The sequence below is a fragment of the Amblyomma americanum genome, chromosome 4 (genome assembly GCF_052857255.1).
Source record: "Amblyomma americanum isolate KBUSLIRL-KWMA chromosome 4, ASM5285725v1, whole genome shotgun sequence".
NCBI lineage: Eukaryota > Metazoa > Arthropoda > Arachnida > Ixodida > Ixodidae > Amblyomma > Amblyomma americanum.
Window position 1 is genome coordinate 181,839,833 of NC_135500.1, and position 23,617 is coordinate 181,863,449.

Here is a 23,617-nt window from a genome sequence, read left to right on the forward strand (position 1 = left end):
AGAACACGACTTAAAGTCGGAAGCTGTAGCGCTTTTGTCTTGTTCGCAGTCTTGCCTGTGCGATTTAGCCTCCCACCTGAACTGTTTTTGCCAACTGAGCTCTTAAACTTCCCAACTGAACTTTCCGCGACGCAGTGCCGCTCCTTTTTCCGCTCTTGTTCAGCTGTCGATGAAAGCTCGCGTTTTCTCCAGAAATAGAAAGCACCTTCGCAAATCAAGTACTGGACATTCCATCCACAGAGGGACCTGGGCATGCTTCGTTTTACTCCGTATCGATAAGCGTCGCGCTTGCTACCGATAACTTGGTTATTCCGTTATTATGCGGTATCATAGAAGCCTCGTTTGAGCGAAGACCCGGTTACCGGCGTCACCACATCTGGCAGGTGGCTACACTTGCCACCTGCAAACCATTTTCCTCCACCTCCCTTGCCGCCTCTCCCCCGCCTCGTCCATCCTCAGCATCTCCACTTGTAGGGAGAGGAAAGAGACGCCGGACTAAGAATGACTCAACTAATATGAAAATGATTAGGACGGACGAAGCAAAAATTATTTTAAAATAGCAAACAGAATCAGAATATAATCAGAATTGGAATAGAATGACAGTGGAATGCTATCGCATTTCCTCCGCATCCATCGAGTTGATCGCCTCCAATTATTTTTTATATCTGCCTTGCACAGGAGTGAGCTATACCTATAGTCAGATTTTTAGGCTCAATGCAAATTTGAAGCTGTGTTATCATCATGGAACTCTTTTGTACCGCATGTTTGCAGCCTCACAATCCTTTTTTCTAATTATTTGTTTATTTACCAGTGCTGCTATACACCATAACATTAGGGCACCAAAGAAGTGGCTACACAAATTTCTAAAACAACAACGAAATAGGTGAAGGCTTGGCTCATCCTCTGTTTAATATACGTTGGGAACGTTTCTTGTTGAGTAATACCTGTCCTGCCCCCACACTGGTACATAGACTTGATCCTTCAGCGTCTGGTATTAGTAGTATGCGGCATTTTACTAAAAAAAAAAGGACGGAAAAAATTCCAGCCGGCCCCGGCATCTGCTGTCAGATACTGAAGCACCTGAGCAGCGGCCAGCCGAAATAAAGGGACAGCGAATAGACAGGAAAGTGAAGTAAAGGATGTTAGCGATGGGAGGAAAGGACAGGGCTAGAGGGACAGTGAATGGCACTAATATCAGTGAAACCATTTATTCATTTTAGCATAGTAAGCAGATAATCAGTGCGAATTAAATTTTGTAAAACCTCTTACTGAGCCTCGCACCACCTCGCAGGCTTTCGGGGCCTCTCAAGGGACGTCCAGTCAGCGGTCATCAAGTAATAAAGAAGGCTTCGCAGCACTGGCTGAGGCAGCAAATCGAATCGCCGACCCCTCGAATTCACGACGGCTGTGCCACAGTCTCAGCCATGGGCCCATCAGCGCCACCGCAGTGCGTTTCGACGGGGCTACGAGAGGCTTAGCACATGGCGGCACTTGTCAAATCAGGGAGAAAAATAAATATCTTGAGAGGCAGAGAGAGAACAATTGGGGCGATGAATACAGAGGACATCAGCATTGTCTCTTCAGTTCCTACTGAATTCTTGTTCACATAATGCGGATCTGACTGTGCCCGACATTGCGTGTTATTTATTTCCTCACCATTTAAGCCTTCCCCAACGTTGAACTTTTATTTTTTTTCTTCAGAGCTATTTGATTTACCTGCTAACCCCAAAAAGCCATGTTAAACTGATTAGCCAGCCTCAAGCCGCCCATTTCTTAGCCGATCTTCCAGTGCGGGCATGTTCCACTCTATGGCTTGACATCAACAGCATCACCACGTTGAATCACTTTCCAACGTATTATGTACGCGCCTCTCAGAAAGAGCCTTTTCGAGTTCATATTTAACAATGAGCGAACTTTCGGCTCTCTCGAGCTCTTTTTTTTTTCCCGGCTACACGATCAGCGTTGATTTTACGAGAACAACGAGGACGAGATTTTGCATTATGCTGTATCGCGTTTAATAATGCTTGCGCACAAGTGTCAAATCATTATCGCTATGCAAACTATCCGCTGCCCCAGTGAATTCGCGCGATGTCGCCTTAATCCTGAAGGGCCAAACTAATACATTCATGAATGAATGAATGAATGAATTAATGAATGAATGAATGAATGAATGAATGAATGAATGAATGAATGAATGAATGAATCAGAACGTTTATTTACGCAGAAAATGTTACAAAAAGTGCTGCGCAGTCATCTGGATCCTTAGCCGCTATGGTTAATGATGGATCCATCACAAACATTATCAAGCACAAAACATTCACTTTATAGAGCAATGTTACGTATTTAGTTCGATGCGTTGAATTCCTTGCTAAGGTAGTACGGTTTTAGTGAGGGCACGAAGTTCGACATTTGTTTCATGTTACACGGAACGTTATTCCGTTTTTTAGCCCCGATTAAAGATATTCAGCGCCGCCTGTTTACGTTATGAGCTATCGGTAAATTATAATTGTTACGTTGTGCTTGCCTAGTGTCACGTTTGGGAGAGATGAATGTAGTAAAAGGATGCGGTTAGTGTTTGTGCTAGTTATTCGGGTACTAAAATGGTCGCTTTGTAATCGCTGACAATGTTGAAGGGCAGAATGAATGAATGAATGAATGAATGAATGAATGAATGAATGAATGAATGAATGAATGAATGAATGAATGAATGAATGAATGAATGAATGAATGAATGAATGAATGAAACCTCTCATTTTAAGGCTCCTTCCCCAGAGCTGCTCTTGCTGCCTGCGTGCACATATTGCGATGCCTCAATGCTACCGAGCTCCCTTTCCAGAGGAGCCCCCGCTCTGTCGCTAGCGAGCGCTCCTCGGCGCGTCTGCCCGCGCGGGCGCAGGGTCAGTCAGCCCGCTGCGAGCGGACGGGGTTCTGGGCACCTTCACACCAGCGCAGCCACATAAAGTAGGGGGGCACACGGAAGCGTGACACGTTTCGCCGCGTCAGCTTCTGGCTCTCTCCGAGGGGGCCTCTCCAATAGCGGACGCTTTTCCCTCCGACACTTCATCCAGTTGGCTGCCCTCCGGGTCGCTATAAAACACCGCTCTCGGCCGCTTTCTCGCTTCTGTTGCGCCCCTGCCGTTTTGTTCCGAGTTTGTCCGTAATAAGCACCCTGTGCCCCGCCGCCGCTTCTCCTTTTATGTGTATACCTTTCCCAGCGGCCGATAAATATCTCTCTGCTGCTAAATTGTTTCCTTGTTGACTTCCACGCACAAGAGCAAGTGGATGCCAATAAGCTCTTTCTTTATGGGTAAAGCTTCTCGCTTCTGTGTATTTTAAGATTTTTTTTCAGGCGGATTTACAGGAATGTAGTGGGTGTACCTTAAGAAAAGGCATACATTTTTTGTGAAAAACAGAAGTAGCGCGCACATTTATAGATCTTGGACCTTCTTATCAAAAGCAAGACTTGTCTTAGCTGCTTAAGGAATCACTCGCTGATGCATTGCATTCTTGTACTTTCAGGCGTTGCTGCCAACTGGGACGACTGGTGGACCTACGAGGGAATCTCGGGTGAGTCTCCAGCCAAGAACAATGCTCCTTTCTGAACGAACACCACGACAAAGTCAAGAAAGCTTTTCAGGGAAACTGAGATGTTCTTTCGCGTAACACTACGGTTTGTCATGCGTTCGTAGCTCTGCGCTGCTCGCGGGCAAATCGGGCTTTTGACAGAAAGTTCTAAGGCGACGAATGTACAAAACTGCGCGAGTCGAGAATCGCAACGACCAGCCTCAGAAGAGAGCGCTGAATGCCGTTGCTCCTCCACCGTCTAGAGCGTGACACTGGCGTGACACATAACCTGCTGTTAGGTTATGTGTTCAAACAGGGACATGCACTCAGTGCAGAGAAAACCGGACCAGCGCTCGTCCTGATCGCTCGGTCCTCAGGCGACCACTTGAAGAGAGACGGCATTTCTCTCTAACTTAACGCAAGTTCCTTTGAAAAGCGTGATTTCAAATTTCAGGCACGTTCGTCTTGCTAAGTGACTTTTCATAAAAAGCGGTTTTAGTTTCAGTTGCTGTTAGTTCTGGGTTCCATGTGATGACAAATCAAACAAAGCAGCAGCCAAGCGAAAACTCACGTGCTACTCACGTGATACTCACGTGCTACGTGATACTCACGTGCTACTCACGTGATACTCACGTGCTAGCAGATGCAACCCTGCTTTTCATTCCTTCTCCTTCGTTTCTTTTAGGGCTGCTTCGCAGCGAGATATTAGCCATTCTAACGGCATATCATCGTGAAGTGCGAATTTCTGCTTATTATCGAGGCATGCGGCGCGCGCACTGGGATCCACTCGGCCGGTAGCCGAGCCGCAGCGAGTTGCAACGTTTCGCGACCGAGAAGATGTAGCGCCAGGCACGCAGTGACTGCTGGACCACGTACCGTAGAATTTCTACGTATTACTAATCTGCCCTAGTGTAATTACACTCATGCATTCTCTTCTTGAATCAAAGGGTACTGCTGCCTGCAACTATACTCCGATGGCTTGAGAAAGTGAGATTGCGCTGTACACAAAAATAAATTTAATAAATTAATAATAAATAAGTAAAATAAATAAATGAGTAAGGAACGATTGAGTGCACGATGCAGTGTATATGTCGCGTGTAATGATTGTAGTGGCACGAGGAAGTCATTTAAGAAAGTATTCTATTCGTACAGGACGGCCAGTCACAAGCATAGACACAGGTTCACAAGACCAGGTGTTCGTGCCAACCACGCCTGTCTGAACCCAACAACTTTCGTAACCACACACCAGATGCTCGATTGAACATTTCGTTATTTTACAACTGCATTTTGAGTAATGTGGCAGTTGGGCGTGCTGGTATGACACGACTTCGAAAAGAAGACTGCGAAAACTTCGCAGAACAAGACGAAGATCGTAGAGAAAGAGAGGAGACACACGAGCACGAACTTTTGACAGGTCATTGTGAAGCACATAGCGGAACATTTAGGCGCAGCAATCAAGATATCAGTGACATAACAAGGATTGCAGCTCCTTGCGAGATAGAGCGACTGGCGGCTTTGACAGACACGTACAATTTAAAAGGGACAGTTGGCCCTGCTCTTGGCGACCACGGTGCATTACTCATAAAGTGAGAAGCAAGCAGCATGCTATACACTTTGAAGGCGATCATATAGACACCGCCCATTTCGACCTACGTACTTCTTCCACATATCAACCGTGTACCGTAATTGATTCAGTACATTCGACGAACTAAGCCTACGCGTCTACGCGCACTTATGCTTCTTACAGGCGTCCGGCTTATTTATTCTGCAGAGTTCGTGCAGCTTATTCAGAACGAAAAACTGATACGTCACCTAATGAATTTTTACGTGATCATGAACTCAATTTAGCGGATAAAGCAGCTGAAGTTTGGAACGCCCTCCTGGTTACCCTTTCTACCTCTCACCTTGCTTTCTCTCTTGTAGAGTTTGTGCGCCGATATGCTCACTAAAGCTAAAGTTAAGGCCAGTTTTCACAGGCACCATCTTTTCTTACAGCATAAATCGAATTATGCTGAATTTACTTTTAAATCTAAAAGCACGAGATCAGACTGTGACGACCTCAAGTATCGGTGACTCAGCAAACAGGTTCAGGTTTGGCATACTGATTCAACAAATTTTTGTGACGTAGGTTCCAACAGTTAAAATTAAAATATTTTTAATTATCTGACGAAAACGAAGTATTTTCTATCTCAATAAATTTAAGAAATACGACTAGCTTGGACTCGTGTAACATCCAGGGTCGCCCAATAAAGTATGTCTTGCCATAATAGTGCCATGCCTGACGTATACCTAACACATCGCACTAACCACAGGACAGCTTCCTACTGATATGCAGGTAGCAAGGGTGGTTGTTATATATGAAAATAGGTGAAAAGAATGAACTAGAGAATTACAGACCCAAATCTATACTGCCATTCTTTTCTACGCGATTAGAACAAATAATACATCACCGCCTGCACGAATTTTTTCTAAAACACTCAGTAATATCTTATTCCCAGTACGGATTTACGAAGAACAAATCAACTGAGCATGCCTTTCTTGCTCAGAAAGAATACCTATTGAACAGTTTTGAATCTCAACTTCTGTCACTTGGTATTTTCATCGGCTTTAGTAAAAGCGATCGACACTCTCAATCACAAAACATCGTACGTCAAACTAGGGCACTATGGAATACGAGGACATTCGTTGAGACTACTCAAACCTTATCTATGTTCTATACACTAATAAGTTTCCATCAGTAACCGCTCTTCACACCTCCTGCATATTTCAAACGGTGTGCCTCAGGGCGGTATTCTCGACCACTGCTGATCAACATATACATCAATGATACATATTTTATTAGTCCTATCCAGGCATTTTTTTTATGTATGCGGACGATACCAACCTTTTATTTTTCTCCCGAGATGTAAAAGAGTTAACTGACACCGCTAACCACGAACTCTCAATCTTAGCAGATTGGTTTCTATCGAATTTCTTAAAATAATGAAGATAAAACCAATGCTCTAATCTTCAACGAACGAGAGGCTAGTATTATTTCTGCCGCCCTTTTTCAAAAGTGGCACTTTTATTCAGTGCGTTGATATATCACATATTTAAGTGCTGTGTTCACGTCCACAATGACGCGTGACGCCCATGTGACTAAAATGTACATCAAACTTTCGATGTTTTTTGGAAATATTTCATGTGTTAAGCACTTACCAAAAAAGCTAAGTTAGATATCTATTATGCATTTTTTACTCACATCTTAGTTATTGTTTTCTTGTCTGGAGTAATACCACCGCGTCCAACATTCACAAACTTCTGACTTAACTAAAAAAAAAAAGCGCTTCGGCTTGTTGCTAAAAACTCCTATGGTTCTCCTGCTAATCCTATATGCTTACAACAAAAGACTGTTCATGTGAACCGACTGTTTGATTACAAGTTTGCATGCTTTTATAAAAAAAAAACAATAGCCAGAAATGACGGCTTTTTCTCTAGCATTGTAACATTGTTACCTCACGAAACACCGAAAGCGCTAAGAAATGGAGGCATTTTTGTATCGCCAAGCGTCACACAGATTATGGTTTTGCAGCGCTGCGATACATCTTACGGAAATTTCTGAATACATCATTATAACAATAATTAAGTACTATGTCATTTGGTGCTCTCAGAAGTACGTTTTTTTTAATTTAACCGTATTATGTCTAACCAATTTTCCTCTGACGCAAGCTGAGTTTTCGCCTTAGCCATGAAATGTATTATTGTTCTGCATACTCTTCTGTGTGCAGTTTCTGCGACGTTAATATTGTGAGGGAGTTTTTTGTATTGTATTGATGATAAAGACATAACCCTCACTGAATGTACTTGCTTTGCATTGTAGCACTGCTTTTTCTTCCTCGCCATCCTCAGTTTTGTAGATAAAAACTGCAATCAACTAAGTTGAATGCAGGGGCTACAGTCGCCATTTTGGTCACATTCCACGTGGCACGTGCGGTATCACGGGAAGTTCTTTGTCTGCCGCTATGGTCGAGAGCGCCGCTCGTGAGCACTCTCAAGGTTAGACACATCCAACAAAAGAACCGTCATATGTAGAAGGTTGCATCGCCACCGCCGTAGATCAGTTGGTATAGAGCACCGCACGCGACATTCGGAGGTCGGGGCTTTGGTTCTCACCAGTGGTGCAGTTGTATTGTCTTCTACTTTCCAATCAATTATCATCCAGATAGAAATGCTTACGCGGCTAATTTCACGCTAACGATGGCACACAATAAAAGAAACACTCCCTTATGCTTTCCTTGGTTTCAACAACTGCTAAGTTCCTTCATAAGTTTAACTCCGTGTTTGTCAGTTTGTCACGATTTACTATACATCGCTTCATAGTTAACTCAGACATAGGCTCAACACCCAGGATCTATATCGAGTCATCCGCTTTTGTATGGGCGAAGGTGTTCCTACCTATCCTCTCAGATACTTGACGTTTCAAGAAGGATTTGGTCTCTTCTGCAGAGGGGACTGAGAAAGCTGGAGTGCGGCAGTTCTTTGTCGCAGTAAGCCTCGCGCTACAGGCACACTGTGTACAGTTGGCCGCCCTTACAAAAATCGGTGTGTTGTTTTAGTGATCGTTTCGTGGACTTCCGTCAACACAGTCAATAACATGGCAACAAAATGGCTATGCAACTTATTGTTGCCAAATTCTTGCATATTGGCACACTTTTTTTGTTGACCATCTGTTGAAACCTGTTGAGTTCAGAAGTTGTTGCCCTTTTGTTGATGCACACAGAAAAATAATCTTGTTGATCCCCTGTTCAACCATTGTTGAGTTGAGAAGTTGTTGCCCTTTTGTTGATGCACACAGAAAGATAACCTTGTTGATCCCCTGTTCAACCGTTGTTGAGTTGAGAAGTTGTAGTCATTTCTTTGATGCATACAGAAAGGCAATCCTGCTGGAAGGACATATATATGCAAATGAGGATTGTGGCACACGTACCTGCATGCACTTCAAGATGTACAAGAAAAAATGTTAAAAATTGTTTTATTTGTAAAATATCACAGGTGTCTGACTAGAGCTGAAGTTATAATTAAGAAATAAACTAATTAAAAATTATATGTTACAGCAGGTGAATGTTGCTACCGGCCCATTACAGTAGAACCCCGCTGTTATGTTCTTCACTGCACATTTTTCCGGCTGCTGCTCGGTTTCATCCAGTTCCAGCAATATCTCCCAAAGGATCCAATGTATTGGGAACCCCACTGTTATGTTGTAGGTGTGAAACCATTCCAGAATGATATGTCGCAACCTGGCACCCCGAACCCGTCTGGGTAATGCGCGCCAACCGCCACTTTTACTTTTGACAAGTCTTGGCCAGGCTTAGCTATGCAAGTGGCTGCAAGAAGCCGCACAAGAGCTGGAGAGGTCGCCACTAGATCGCCATCTGCCCCGTGAACATCGAACAATGTAACTGCAATTTTTGTCGTGCTTTGATGGCATCAAGAAAGTGGAAGGCGCTTCCCCTTGAGCAAAAACTGGACGTACTAAACACAGTCGACAGGCAGCCAGCGCGGAATATAGTCCACAACGCCAAGACCTTGGTCTGCCTCCCTCAACGCTTAACAGCATTGTCTCGAAGCATGCCGATAGAAGCGAATGCCGCGATGTTTGGCCCGAAAGCTAAGCAGGCTGGTGGCGCCAAGTATGGACGACTACGTCGCCGTGGATGCTGCCGTAGTGATGTCGGGGTGCCAAAGCATGATCGAAATCGTTGCGATCTCGGTCGCGAGTGAAGCCGCTGACTGAGATGATGATGAACAGCACGAGCCGCATGATTCCGGGGAGTTGGCAGATACAAGTTTTGGAGAAGCCATCGTGGCTCTGGACCACCTGCGCAGGGACGTCACACCTCAATGAAGCCATCAAAAGATCACTGTCAGGCCCGCGGGCCTGACAGTGATCTTTTGATGGCTTCATTTGAAGCTTGAAGCGCGATGCCACCGAATAAGAGCACATTTGTGACATATACACAGTGGGGCTTCTTGAAATAGTTAAAAATAATGCGCCCTTGTCTCCGCCGCTTCAATATAACGGGCTGCACATCGCGGGCAGCGCAGTTTTAACAGCTGCGCTGAGTTTGCCTTGGGCTGGAAGCACAATTGTTTTGTGCATTTCACGTCTGCCTGAACGCACCGCTGCGGTCGGACCCGTGCTATCGTGCAAAGCATTTTAACGCTAAGGCCATTGAGCAAGTGCGGCGCGTAATAATCTGATCTGCTGCGGAAAGCTCTTGCCATACAGCTGTGTGCCCCTTCCGCTCGTAGGGCGAATATAAGTTACGAGATTTCACTTGCAGACATGGACATTATCTACGACAGCCATGTGTCAACGCTCTGACTCGTCAGTGCATAAAGGCTGAGCTTCTTGTACGCGAAAACTCACGCGAAGGCGACGGCGGCAAGCGACGAGTGGCGGTGTCGTGCAAAGCGTTTTGCTCGTGTAGCTTCCCTGGTTGTTCGGTTCCATATCCAAAGAAAATTTGTGTCTCCGTGAAGTCCCCTCGCGATTATCTAATCAGACCCCGCTGACATTTTTCCGTTTGCGGCTTGATTTGTCATCGCCGCCGCCGCTGCACCACCACGTAGGCAAAATATTTCATTTGCTGTAGCTGTGATCAGGCAGAGCCGCGGCATTTAAATAAAGAAAAATATCGTCTTGTCGGTAACGGAGGCCTAATCACATTTGGAGCGCGCTACGAGAGGGCACACTGCAGGGCCAGATGCGCATCGAGCCGCGTACGCAGAGGCATGTTCGTCGCCGCTGCCGCCGCAGCGAAAATATTTTATTTACAGAGGCTGTGGGGCAGAGTCGTAAAATTGAAGAAAGAAAACAATCCGCTTGTCGGTAACGAAGAGCTAACAACACTTGGAACGGCTAGACGCAGGCACATTGCAGGGCGAGATCTGTGTATATCGCTCTAAAAACTAGCACGCCTATATGGGAGCACGAAGGACGCTTGAGGGCAGCTTAATCCCTTTTTACTCGTTTCTGTTTAATGCGATATGTCGGCCGGGTACGGGCGCTCAATTTCCCCGTGCCGCTGCTCATCACCGGCTGTTGTCGGATCACTTGCGGCGGAAATTTTCACCTGCGCAGTGTGCTCACTAACAAGCAGATCGAGGTGACAGACTACGCGAGTGTTTGCTAAGCCGCACTGCGCAGACTCTGAAAAAAGCGCATCTCCGCTGGTGCACGTTCGTTGCGCCTCTCGGCGCCGCTTGCACGAGATTTCCCACTCAGCGACAGAGCGAACGACAGCGGTCCTCGCCGCGCCGCCTCGTCGCGCACCTCATTTTTTCTTTTTTTTTTTGAGGGCATGGAGCCCACACTTGAGTCGCGCTGCATTCGTGTGCACGCCCGGCTTTGGAGTGTGACGCTGAGCCGCGACGAACTTGCGGCCGCGATTCAATCTCTTCTTTAAGCCCTACGGTCACGACTTGACACCTTCTGCTACGTTTGTGCACACACGATCGTCGCTGACAACTGGTCGCAGACAACTGGCAACTAAACGCAGTTTTCACTTCGTTAATTAATAGGATGCGACTCTGGGGAAGAAATTTAACTTCTCCGCATCCAAGGTACTTCGCTTGAAATTTAACAGTGCACAGTGTAACTAGGATATTGTTACGGTACGGTGTGTCTTCTGCGTACGGCGTACCGTTTCTGCTGCTGAACTAACCTCGTAATAATATAAGCATACACAGAATTAAGCTGTATATTCATTCTCTAATTTATTCATTTAAATACCCTAACGGCCCATGTGGGCATGAAAACAGTACAACAGATAATTTGCATATATTACAAAACAAATGTAATAAAAACTGTATACACTATATATGTTACGTATGAAAACGTTTCGTATTAATTTTTGTATACTGACAAAGGTTTGGTCAACCGTGAGAAGGAGGAGGAAGACTTTAAAGAAACAGGAGGTGTCTGCCTGGTTGTTGGCAACTGTGAGAAGGCCGCAGGGGGTTACAAATGTGTAACATCAGGCTGCGACGAAAACTTCAAATCAGCAGGCGTACGCCAGTACTACTCGCATGAACGTTGACGATGACAGCTCAATATAAGAGAGGGCTACCGAACACCCAACCGAACCTTCGCGTATATCGCATATCGCTTTCGATTCTGGTTCGGCTTTTTCACACTATGGGTCGTATTGCAGAAAAGCTAAATCTCAGGACATACACAGAGCATGACCACTCCAGATATTCAAGCGTCTTGAAGACAACTAATGACTAATGTTGCGATAATGCTAGCCATGTATCGTAAACCCGCGCATTTTTCTCAGTCGCCAATATCGTATTCACACGTGTAAAGGCAGCACTTGTTTTTGGTAATGTATTTTGACGGCGTGCGGCGGCCCTTACGCGAAAGCGCAATTTTTTTCGACTACAATGAAACGTACGCTATGCTCCAGTGGTTTTGCAGGGACCGTTTCCTATCAACGAATTAGCGCGGGCTCTGCAAAGCCTTCATCGAGATGCCGCACCGAAAATCTGGTTCATAAGGCGTCCAGCTGGAAGTGCCGAGAATAAAACAGACTAGTCACCCCAGAATATTCCAAACAATAATTAAGGCCGAAAGGTGTGGTAGTGACTCTAGCGTGTATAATGGTGCGATCTGCCACTCGAATGACCGCAGTGATGGTTTGATCGGTGGTTCGAATCGGCGCTTCGTGCGGGCGACCCGCTGTAGTGGTTGCAAGGCGGCTTCCTCCTGGCCCGCTTTTTTGCTCGCATTGCTCTAAAGGCTTTGCGGAATTCGGTCGCTTCTGCATCTGAGTATGCGGCTGCTGTGGTGATGATAAATGTAATAACACGCTTATACCAGTGGACTTTTTGCGAGAAACGCGACTCGCTCTCCAGCACCTTCCGCTGCTGCTTCGATGTGGAGCGCGCTAGGCTTAGGGGCACCGAGCGCGTGGCTGCAGGGGATGGTGCCGCTAACGTAGCTGCACCTTATTCTGGCTTTCGCAGAGCACACGGATCTTGCGACGACGTTTTTATTCTTCCTGGTGCAAAAACCTGGCGCATACGGCAAGTACAGCAGCGCGGATGAGTCGCCGGATAATGGAAGTTATACGCGTGCGCGTGATTCTAAGCGGAGTCTCAACGGTTCGACGCGTCGTCGGCATGATAGTAACGAGTGTCGCCAGGAAGGTGCAGTTCGGTAGCTCCCAGCGGAATGTTGTTCTCGAGAGAAAATTATAGGTACGTAAAACGCAATTGCTCTTTGTTGACTATTTCTTTTTGTGCAAATTATTGACTGACAAGGTTGTGCACAGCATTTGCTCCCGCGGACCTCGTTTCTCCCACAAAACTCCAAATAAAGAATGGTCTATTTTTTAGAGTTAAGATTAACCTACGCACCTCGACTACAAACACGAATTATCCTATAAGGGAGTAAAGAGCAAACGGTTCTCTAGGGCATTTTCTAAACACGCAACCAAATTTCCTCTTGAAACATGGAAGTTCCTGCAGTTACCAAGATTTTAACCAAGGTTTCAATCTTCTATGGTTCCTAACCTCAGCATCTACGGTGCTGTAATTAAAAACCTTCTTCTATTGCTGACTACATCAATTTGCTATGCTTTGAGGTTGGAATATCCCTCCACTGCCAACAGTGAGCATCCCGGATATTGAGGGATCAAAATATAGCCAGAGACTTCTGCAGCATACCCTGCCCTAGTAATGGAGTGCGCTATAGGACTGTCTACTCCATTTTTACTTCATGTCTCATGTTTCATGCTTCATGTTTTTAATTCGTGTCTACAGTACAGGAATACTCAGAGGTGTGCTAACGGTGCCTGAAGCAGATGACGTGTGATGCGAGCATGAATGTGCAGATAGTTCAGCAAAGTGCAGGCTGTGAACATTCACGCTCAAATATTCTCGTAGCGTACCTCGACATAAAAGTGCGCTGCAATGCTTGCGCTCACCAGACGTACGTGTACGGAAATCATTTTTACCAATTCGCACTTCACTTTGCAGCACAATGTATACACACACTCACTCAGGCAAAATACATCCGCATTTTTTGCTGCACCATGCATAGAAGCCTATGGTCTTCATCTGTGAGAGCATACACGTATAATGAAAAGAATAACGTAAACGATGACAGCAGCTACTTGACGCCATTACGAGAAACATTTCTCCCTATTTTACACATAGAAACGAGCTCAGAATGACGTTGCTAGTTATCTAAAAACTAAGCTATTGTTTGATAAACAAAATAAGCAAACGAAGGCGAGATATGAAGGCAGGTGCAAAGTACGACTTCTCAAGAAAAAAAAATAATTTTCTTACAAAGCTGGTACAATACGACGTTCGTATTCATTTTTTTTTATATGTATTTATCAAAGGCCTCGCTAGAGGTGACCTTTTATGGGTACAGTAACGGCAACAGCAACGGTTAAGCCATTGACGGAGGCCTAGTAAAACCATACCCAACGATTGTGAACAAAATCATTTTTGAGCGGAAAACCGTTTACGAACGTAGCTTTTTCATATGATGGAAGACTTCACTATAACAATCAATATATCCACAGATCACCCGACGGCAGGCTTTTTTTTTATTAATGTTTTTGCTATCGTGAAAAGCGTTGCTCATTGGTTTTCAAGGCAGTCTTAACTGTTCGAAGTGATCGATGAAAACACTAAATATTTTGCTACATATCTGAAGAATTAAACATTACCTTCAATATTTCAGTGTTTAACAATTTTTCCAATTTTCAAAATTTTTGTCCGAGAATATTGGACACGCAACTGCCGTTCTACACAACTACGCCGTAGCACTATGGTTCCTTCTCGCGCAGACGCCTAAGAGTAGAGTACAGAAGCCCAGAGGAGATTGAGAAAGCCAACCGAGCGTGCAGTCGTGTCTTAGATCGCCAAGAGAGCTGCTGGAAACGCGTTCGAAACACTCGCTTTTCACGCTGGGAGTCACAAAGTTGCGACATCAGTTGCCGGAAGCCTTTCGCCGGCAGGGTCCACGCTGATGGCTCCGTTATCCGGCCGGAGGTTCTCATCCAAAGGCGGCGAGGCGGGGACCGGTGCGCTGCGCTCCACTGGAGCGGGTGTACGCCAATACACGGGCTATTGTGAGCAGCGGAATAACCATAGTTGCGTAAACGAGAATTATTTCGCTGCGCCGCTTATTGCACAGCATTGCGGCATGCGCTGATTGGACACTGCTTGAAAAAAAATATTAGCTCAGTAATGAAGAGGACCTCTGAAATAGTCTTTTTGGCCAATTATCGCGTTTACTTTAGATGATAATTATGTTTCTTTGCTTTTGCTGTATTATTGTGAATTAGCATGGTCCGTAAGCGAAAATTAATGCAACCTTTGGGGTGTGTTCTTTAAGTAATAAGAGATAAACATGTGATTAGAACAAAAAGAAAAAACAATAAAAAGTCACGGCACTAGTAGCCAATAATTGCTTCCGTTGTCCATACCTCGCCCAGCCTGCCCGCTTAGCTCCCAGCACATTAGGCGTGCCACGAGGAAATGGAAGGCCGCAGAAGCACAGTAACTGCTTCTCAACGAAAGACGTTTCAGGGTAGTGAAGAGACACAAAGGCGACAGCTAATAAAAGCCAGATTGCCTAGCCCAGACAAAGCCTTAATCACGGTCGCCACGTCGGAGGTCCAACCGTGACCGCGACCGCATCTCCCGCGAGTCGCCACAATGCGTCCTCTTTGCCGTGAAATTTCGTCCGGCTGATCACGGAAAGGGCAATGCGGAAGCTGTTCACGGCCTGGAGATTCTTGACAGCTCCGCCGCGAACCGCGAACCGCACACACGCAGTGTCCGTAGTACAGCCCCCGTGCCAGTGGCCCAGAGATGGAATTGCCCAGCGCACGTTTTTAAAAAGCCAGCTACAGACTACGTCCCGCCGATACACCGAAGAAGGAAGTCGAGATAACACAAGGGGCCGTTGAAAACGTTGCCATCGCTCAGAGGCCCTTTCCCTGTTCACCTGGCCGCGCAGTGTCAAAGGGGAGGCCGTCCGCTCCGCGCAGGGCTCGAGGTCGCTGCGCCGCCGCCGCAGTCTTCGTCATCGACGGGTGAGGAGTGGGAGGAGCCGTGGGGCCGGGAAGCGCGCGCGGGGTTCCCCGTCGTGGCGGAGCGCATGAAAAATGCACGCGCCTTTGGGAGGCCCCCTCCCTCCCCCCCAGGGCCCCAAGCGGCAGAAGCAGCGGCGGCGCGGCCCATAATCCGATAATGGGGGCGGCCCGCTCGTCCGAAATGAAAAAAATGGGCGGACACCCAAATTGCAGGCCTGCGGGCCGCCACGTTGATTAAGCGCCCGCCGGGCCGCACGCCAGCAGGAACCCCCCTGCGCGCGCGGTGACCGGCCCGCATTCCGCCGCCGTCGCGGACGACTCTGTGCGCGCGCAAATCGTTTGCGCCTTGGCACTCGCTCCGCGACGACGTCTCCGCTGTCAGCAGTCACGGGTCCCGTCGCAGGCGCTCCCACGTGACCGCCCAGAGCGCCCATCAAAGGGGCCCCAAATGTCAGCCGCGAGCTGTGAACGCGCCTCTCTGCGTGCGATGCGGGCTCCACGTGCGTAAGCCGAAAGGTGCAATCACTACGCATCATGTGGCTGCACAAAGACACGCTCGCGCTAGGAGATACGAAACGCAGTGTGACTATATAGAGTCGGTGTAAAGAAGAAATGACTGCAGCGACACTGCAGCGGGTGTCGTCCTCGAGGGGAGCTTTACCGAGCGTAGTTGCACATTCCACTAAGGGGACGCTCCTAACATTCATCCAGCCAGCCTCGCGGGATGCAAGCTGCCACGAATTCTGGAGGAGAACTTCGGCCTGTCCTGCGCCGTGTCCGTGTTGACAAAGGGCACTCAAGTGTGGCATAGACTCGCTAAAGTTCTGCACCAATGACTTCGAGGGAAAACACTTATTATTAGGCCTAAAATTCAAGGGCTTTCGTTTTGAATGCAACAAAAACTCTCGTGAACGTGAACACCATCCTGATCCACGAAGCAATACAATGTGTTGCTGAGTTGAGTTTCCCCTTCCGGTGGCGATGAGAGGAAACTACTTGATGATGAAATCGGGGTTTCTTGATGACCCGGTGGTTCTACTCGCAAACATTCACATTACTCAAGGAAAGGAGAAGGTTAACTATTTATTTACAACATAGGTAAAAAAACGAGAAGAAACAAAGCAAGGAGAAAACTATTTACATGACTAAATCGTGGATCAGACGAATTCAGCCCCCGCTCAACCCTAAGCGCTTGGTTTTAAACCCTCTGTCTCCGCCCTTAGCGGGGACAGCAACCAATAAGATAACCAACGACCCATCTCGCCAATCAGTGGTTAGGGAAAGGAAAATAAGGATTTCCGCCAACTAATCACAGATTGGGGAAAGAGTGCTGATTAAACATTTTGGAAAGGAGAGGTCGCAATCAAATAGACAAACAGCACAAACGCGACCACCCTCTCCCACGGCACCCACGGCCCAGCCGTTACCACTTCCTTTCGCACACGCGACAAACGATCCCTAAAGTGTTTACTGCATACACCGCACGAGACGAACACAGTCGTTACGGGAATAGTGGGTTTCCGGTCACTCGGCTAATACTCAGCCGTATCTCGTGCGCCCCCGAAACCTCGTCAGCCCCTTAACAACCACATGTCGACAGCTGTACTTGGTTAGCGTTTTTCCCGGCGGGTCATCCCCGTGACGGCGCGGCGTAAACGAGGACGTCCGCTGCACAAAGGGGAGGCAGGGACGGGACGGGCCCCTTTGTTGGGGACTTCCGACCCCGCTGGAGCGGCCTTCCTTGAGAACACAAGACCAACGAGTTCGCAGAAAGGTCAGCGAACTCCACATGCTGTTTTAAGAAATAGTACATCAATGCAATCTTTAATAGAAACATTCATCCACAGCACGTTGTTTCATCAAATACAATCTCAGCATATCAGTCAAAGAGAAAGAAAAAAAACAGTGGAATCGAAGGGCGCACATCGCTGCAACTCCACAGTGCGCCAAGCATGGTAAAAAATCGGCATGGTATGGTGGGTTTCACATCCCGAAGCTGTGCATCTCGGGCCGTGATAGGCGCTCTAGTTTGGGACTGCTGGTTAATTTCGAGCACCTAAGCCTTATTCTCTTGCAATACCGGCAATGTGCTTCAGTGCTTCCTGCTCGCATGCTTCATCGTTTCTTCCGGACTTCAATCTCTCGCTGCCCCGCCATCTTCTAAGCACTATCCCGTACACCCTACCCGCCCTACCACTGCTATCTTTTCTCTAGCGCCTCCTCTATAAGCCAGCGCTCTGGAGTTCTGCCTAGCTTCGACCTATTCAAGTACTTTCATCCACGCTGCACGCCAAGCTTTTCGCAGTACCATTGCTGACCTTCCATCCGTACTTCCAGCTCCAGTCGTTCAATGCCCTTGTAAGCTTCACGCGTTCCTTCCTCCGACGTGTGCTGAGCCTCTCGCAGTGCGATTGCTGCCTTCTTTCAGTGCCTTCTTTATTGCAGATCACTCTGAGCTTCCCGCAAGCTATTCTTGCTGTGTCGCATTCTGAGCGTCCCGCTATTCTACTACTCTCTTATGTTCCTCTATCTCCCAAACTTTGGGCTTCTTCGGAGCTTCGATCTCTTCCACTCCCGCAACCCTTTCATAAAAGGGAGTGAGCTAGAGAATAGCTTACTTCTTTTCTACTCCCGTACAGGCGTATTCATGTTTAGAGTGTGCAATGCCATTGCTGCCCTCCTTCCAATGCATCGGACTGTCGTCAATCGAGGTTCCTTCGAGCGTCGCGTTTTTCTCGCAGTGTTTTGGCTGCTGCTTCGCGCTTTAGCCGCCTCCGCTTCGGGTCGTTAGAACGTTTTGTTTTTTCTTTTATTTGTTAAGAGTTGGTAACCAGCAAGCAGGCGCAGCTGACTTGTTGCGCTTAAACTACAATCACATTTTAGTAAATAAACAGTGATAAGGACGCATTAGAACGCAACGCAGGCTGCGCTTATTTCCAGCCAAATAAAGGCAAACAGAAGATTCAGAATGAGCCGCTCGAGAAGCCCTAATAGCCTTTTATACTTGACTTTATAATAAGCCGTTCTGAAATTCTAGAATTATCCTGTAGTAGCTCTCTGAAATTCTAAAATTATTCTGTAGTAGTTTTTGACGTATGGATGCACTTAGGGTGCATTGTACCACACGGCCAGTACTTCGCAGTATCATTCGAGTGTCGAATGAATGACGTGGAGCGACTTGTGCCGAATCGCGGCGGCGAAACAGAAGCCCAACCGCATAAACGCATCCGCGCGAAGTGCGTGGAGTTTTCATACTATTTTGGCGCATGTTTTGCCACAGACCGCCGCACGGCCGTTTATTCCACACTGCTCGAACGAACCGGCCTATCGTAGGCCAAAAATGGAGCGGTGTTGCGTTTTCGCCAGCAGCCTGCACCTGTAGACATGGAACAGTCAAGATGAGATACAAGAGCCTTTCTTTAGTTTCACGCTTTTCTTATGTTTGGGAGGTGACAAGAACCTTGCAGACGAAGCGAAAGAGAAACATGCGTGCTATTGCTGCCTCAAAAGGACCTGTCGCGCAAAACTTCGTCACGACCCCCTTGTCCGAATTCCTCAGTCAGCGAAAGGGCCGCGACGGCGTTCCGCATGCGGCAACGTCCGATATCGGGACACCGTGTCGCGCGTCCGCCGATAAAACTGCTCGACGAGGACGAGGCAAGCGTGAGAGACATCTACACGCCCGGATTCGATTCTGGCGCGCCTCCTCGCCGCGCAGGACAAGCAGAAGGGGGGCGGCTGCGAGCGCAAATCCGCGCTCGCTTCGCCCGCACGCACGCACGCCCGACGCGACAAGACAGCGGACGGTCTCCCGCTTACTACGCGCCGGAGAAGGCGGCGAATTGCTGGAGCGGCGAAGCAGGAGCGCGAGAACGAGCGACACAGCAGCAGAACTGCAGCTTCTTGGCGCGCTGCGAGCAGCAGCCGGCCAGCTGACGCTCGGCGCTCGCTCGGCCGGCTGGCTGGCTGCGCCTTCGAAATTGGAAGGGACGACGCCAGCCGCTACCGCCTCAATATCAGAGCGCGCACGCGCGCAATATCGCCGGCGTCGCAGTCCACCGGTTGCTGGCTGCCGCGCCGCACGGGGTTCTCTCCGACGCAGCGGCCCCCCCTCGCGGGAGCTGGCCTCGTGATTTCCCGCTGGAACGGCGTTAATGAGCGTCGAGGTGGTCGCGCGCGCACTGATTGTGCCGCTCGCGGTGCAGCCGCGCCCCCTCTCCCCGCTCTCGGTTAATTTTTCCTCTCCTAATCTCTCGGCGCCCACGGCTGGCTGACAGAAACAAGGCGCGGAGGCGTCGGCCCGTGGGAAAGCTTCGCCGCCGCGTCGCCCCGTGTTTACAGTCGCCGGGGGGATCCCGCCTGCACTACAATGGCGACACGTGGTGGCGGCGGCGAGCGAGGAACAGGGTGCTTCTTTCTTGTCGTAAGTTCATTAGACGATTGTCTGCTCAATTGAAGTCATTCGACCGTGCTAGGTTTCCAGATTTTCCTTTATGTGGGGTATTTATAGGGATGCTGTCGTGTCCCTCGCACGCGTAGCGACGCCAGTAGACGGCGACAGTGATTCCCCTTTGCGTGGGAACTTTGCCTACGGTGCAGACAGTCAGTCGTGTACCTGAGCACCAAAGTGCCACAGGAGCTGCACGCAGGCGATGCAGGAGCTAATGACCCAGAATTGTGAACTCAAGAAAGTCTCCCGCCTCCCATCCCCCCCCCCCCCTCAAAAAAAAAGAGAGCAAGAGCGAAGCGTGAGCCTTACTCCAAAATTAATGAATTCGCATCATCGACAATTCACATATCGGTGCCAACACGTAGCACCAATGTGGAAGGTGAACAAAAGTGCGCAAAAGATCTTCTAGCCCGTTTGCGCGTAAGCTGCCTCGTGTTTATTCGGATGACTACTGGCCACCGGTTTTCACATTCTTCCTTCGTGATTACATTTTACTTAATTTCATTTTTTTTTTCATTTATTTTCTCTTTAAGAGGCCGAAATAATTTCATAGGGTGAAGCAGATTAAGGTGTATAACGTTCTTCGAACATCGTCTCACTGTCCCTGTGTTGTCAGTCGGCTTATTCCAGACAAGATGCATAATACAATCAGTTTTTCTAAGCTGACGCTGGAAGTACATAATTAATCTAGTCCTAAATACATGGCGCGAAAAAAAAGCATCAGATATGTCTTATTATTATTTTTTGCTTCGTAAAATAAAAGGCAGCGCGCAAGAAATACAGACAGCATAGAAACAAAAAATGCGCGAACGCGGGATTCGAACCGCTGACTTGCGAGCAGTGGGCGTGCATAGGACTCTCCATAACAGGGGGAGGCAATGTTCAGGAAGTTCTCGTTCACGCCTTCTCGGTGGCAGAGAACGAAGGGGAACAGAATTTGCGCCCCCCCCCCCTTCTTATGCCTATTAAGGGGACCACTTCCTCCATGAATAAGAAGTTTGCGAGGATAGGGTGGGCGTAGCTAGAACAGGACAGGGTTAATTAGAGAGATATAGGAGAGGCCTTTGTCCTATAGTGGGAGTAGTCAGGCTGAAGAAGGTGATGGTGACGAATATTCGACTTTAACGCGAATAATCAAATATAACGCGAAGAGTGTCTTTTTTTTCACATCCATTCTAAAGAACACGCGTTACATTCGAGTAAATACGCTATGTGACATTACACGGAGATGATGTAGCTTTGATCCTACAATAGGTCGCTTTTTGTGGAGAACACGATGATTCGCGGTAAGCTAGTAAGGGGACAGAAAGTGCGAATTTCTACTCGAATGAGGCGCAAGCCGGAGACCATTACGGTGTGACATTAAAAAGCGCATCCCGGTACCATGGTCGCCTCCGGGAAAAGTCGCGCATGCACAGTCGTCTCCTAGGTAGTCCGGTAAAGGTAACGTTCACACGGTACACGGTATGCTAAAGGTCTCTCGACGTGCTAGCAAGTCAGGGAAATAAGAAAGCTGTGCCAGACCTGTTGCGCCTTAAATACAATGAGGCACAGAAGTGCGATAAAAAATATAGAACAAATGATAGACAATGGCACAAACAAGACATGCGTCACAAATTCCGTTTGGCTAGAACCATGCCGAGAAAACGCAAATCGTACAAGATAACGACACTCCTAAACATCTAAATATTGATTACGAGAATGACAGCCATGGGGCAGTGCTTTCATTACTTCTTGAAATTAAAGGGGAAAAAAGGAGAATGTGGCGAATTTTGAGGAACAGAAAATTAGAGTGATCTGCAGAACATTTCTAAACTCAGCGACATTCGAGCTTGCTCTTTAAAGCCACATTAAACAAAACAAACACACAATTAAAGTAGGTCACACAAAAATGGCGCGATTTAGAAGTTTAGAACAGTAATTCAGACCTTTATTCGTTAACAGCAACCTGTCACGTACTACTGGGAACAAAAGTCTCCAGGTCGTGCAGAAAGCGGTGTTGGTGCATCGATGCCATGGTTTTCAGCGGTCACCTCATCGATCACGTAACACTATACAAAGTCCGTATTTCGCCTCCACAAGTGTGGTCCTGAGCCACTGACCAATAGCAGAGCAATCGAGTTCAATTACCGCTCACGCGTCCTGGAGAGTTTTATCTCCGATGAAGTACGTATTCTCCTGAATCCTTTCTTAGCACTCAGATGGAAATCAAAGGCTCCTGTTTTTAAAAAAAAATGCGACTAATGGAACAACCAATGTAGTAACCACTTGTTAGATGCATTCTAAATTATTAAAGAAATTAAACTTATTTACCGCATTCAAATCAGGCCACATAGGGATAGTCCACAAAGCAAACACAAACAGCAGCTAGTAATATCCTTGGTCTGGAAGAGGAAGGGGAACACAAAATTTATTTAATAACGAAAATAAAAACCATCATGGGTGGACTCCAGTCGAACAGACCGCTGGCAGACGTTGATCATAGTTCGCGCTAGTTAATATGACTGCTTTCTCTAGCCGGTCAGGTTGGTATAACAAGTCTAGTTAAGTATAACGTTAGCAGTTTATTTTCTTTGTTGTTTTTAGTCACTAAGTGGCAGCCGCAACAAGAACAAGTACTCTACAAGCAGAGGGAGTTGTGCTAGTCGGTAACGATCCATTATCAAAAACAGTGGCGAAAAAAACCAAAGACTAAGAGATTGTAACAGCACTCGCAGTGTGTCTTCGTATTGTTTGGTCCTCGTGTTGTCTCTCACTGCTTGTTTATAACATTTCGAGCGCGTGTAACGCGGACTTTAACTGGATGTTTTGAAACATCGAAGATTTCTAAGCAGCATTAAGTGTTATCCATGCAATGTATCTGCGTCTGGAATACCCTCTTCCCATCTCTGGCCTGTCCTGTGGGGGTGGACTCGTGCTTGCGAAGTGCGCGTGGGTGACCTCGTTTTAGTTCGCGTCTGTTTGCCTCTGTTATTTTATTCTTTCCTTTTTTTAGCGAGAAAAGGAGTATGCCCGTTCCTCTCTCTATGTTCATCTGAACAACACAAACACTGAAGTGTGCGTCGCTCCTTGAATGAGCGCCCCGTGCATCTGTAAGATCTCGCTTCTGCATACGGAAAAAAATTTCTTTCTTGCGAGCGCTGCCTCTCTCTTGCGGCGTTCTGTGCGGTCATACTGTTCACTGTGCGGGGCAAACGATACTTGCCGTTCGAATTGGAACGACGCACACATGCGGGCAATGCAAAGAGGCTTGGCGCCAGATTAAAGACCATAGAAGGGTGCGTGTGTTTTGTCTTCATAGCGCACGAGCGTATCTTTTAAAATGTCTGACGGCGAGGCGCAGGCCAGTCCGATATGCAAGCTAACACGGTCAGTTGTCCGCATGAATTGCACCCAGTGCGCGCCTCAGTCGTGGGGAGCACGCTATGATATAGCCAGAGCATCCGTAGTCAGCACACTTCTGAGTATTGCATAGGGACACTTGCGGGCATTCAGTTGAGCC

The 23,617-nt window shown here is 47.5% G+C and overlaps 1 protein-coding gene across 1 annotated transcript in view; it reads left to right on the plus strand.

Annotated features, from left to right (window-relative positions):
* LOC144128793 (carbonic anhydrase-related protein 10-like) overlaps positions 1 to 23,617 on the plus strand; it is a 91,912-nt gene that overhangs the window by 26,860 nt on the left and 41,435 nt on the right. Inside the window, exon 2 of the mRNA XM_077662503.1 lies at positions 3,520 to 3,567. Within this exon, the coding sequence (XP_077518629.1) occupies positions 3,520 to 3,567 (48 nt within the window). The remainder of the gene's footprint in view (positions 1 to 3,519; positions 3,568 to 23,617) is intronic.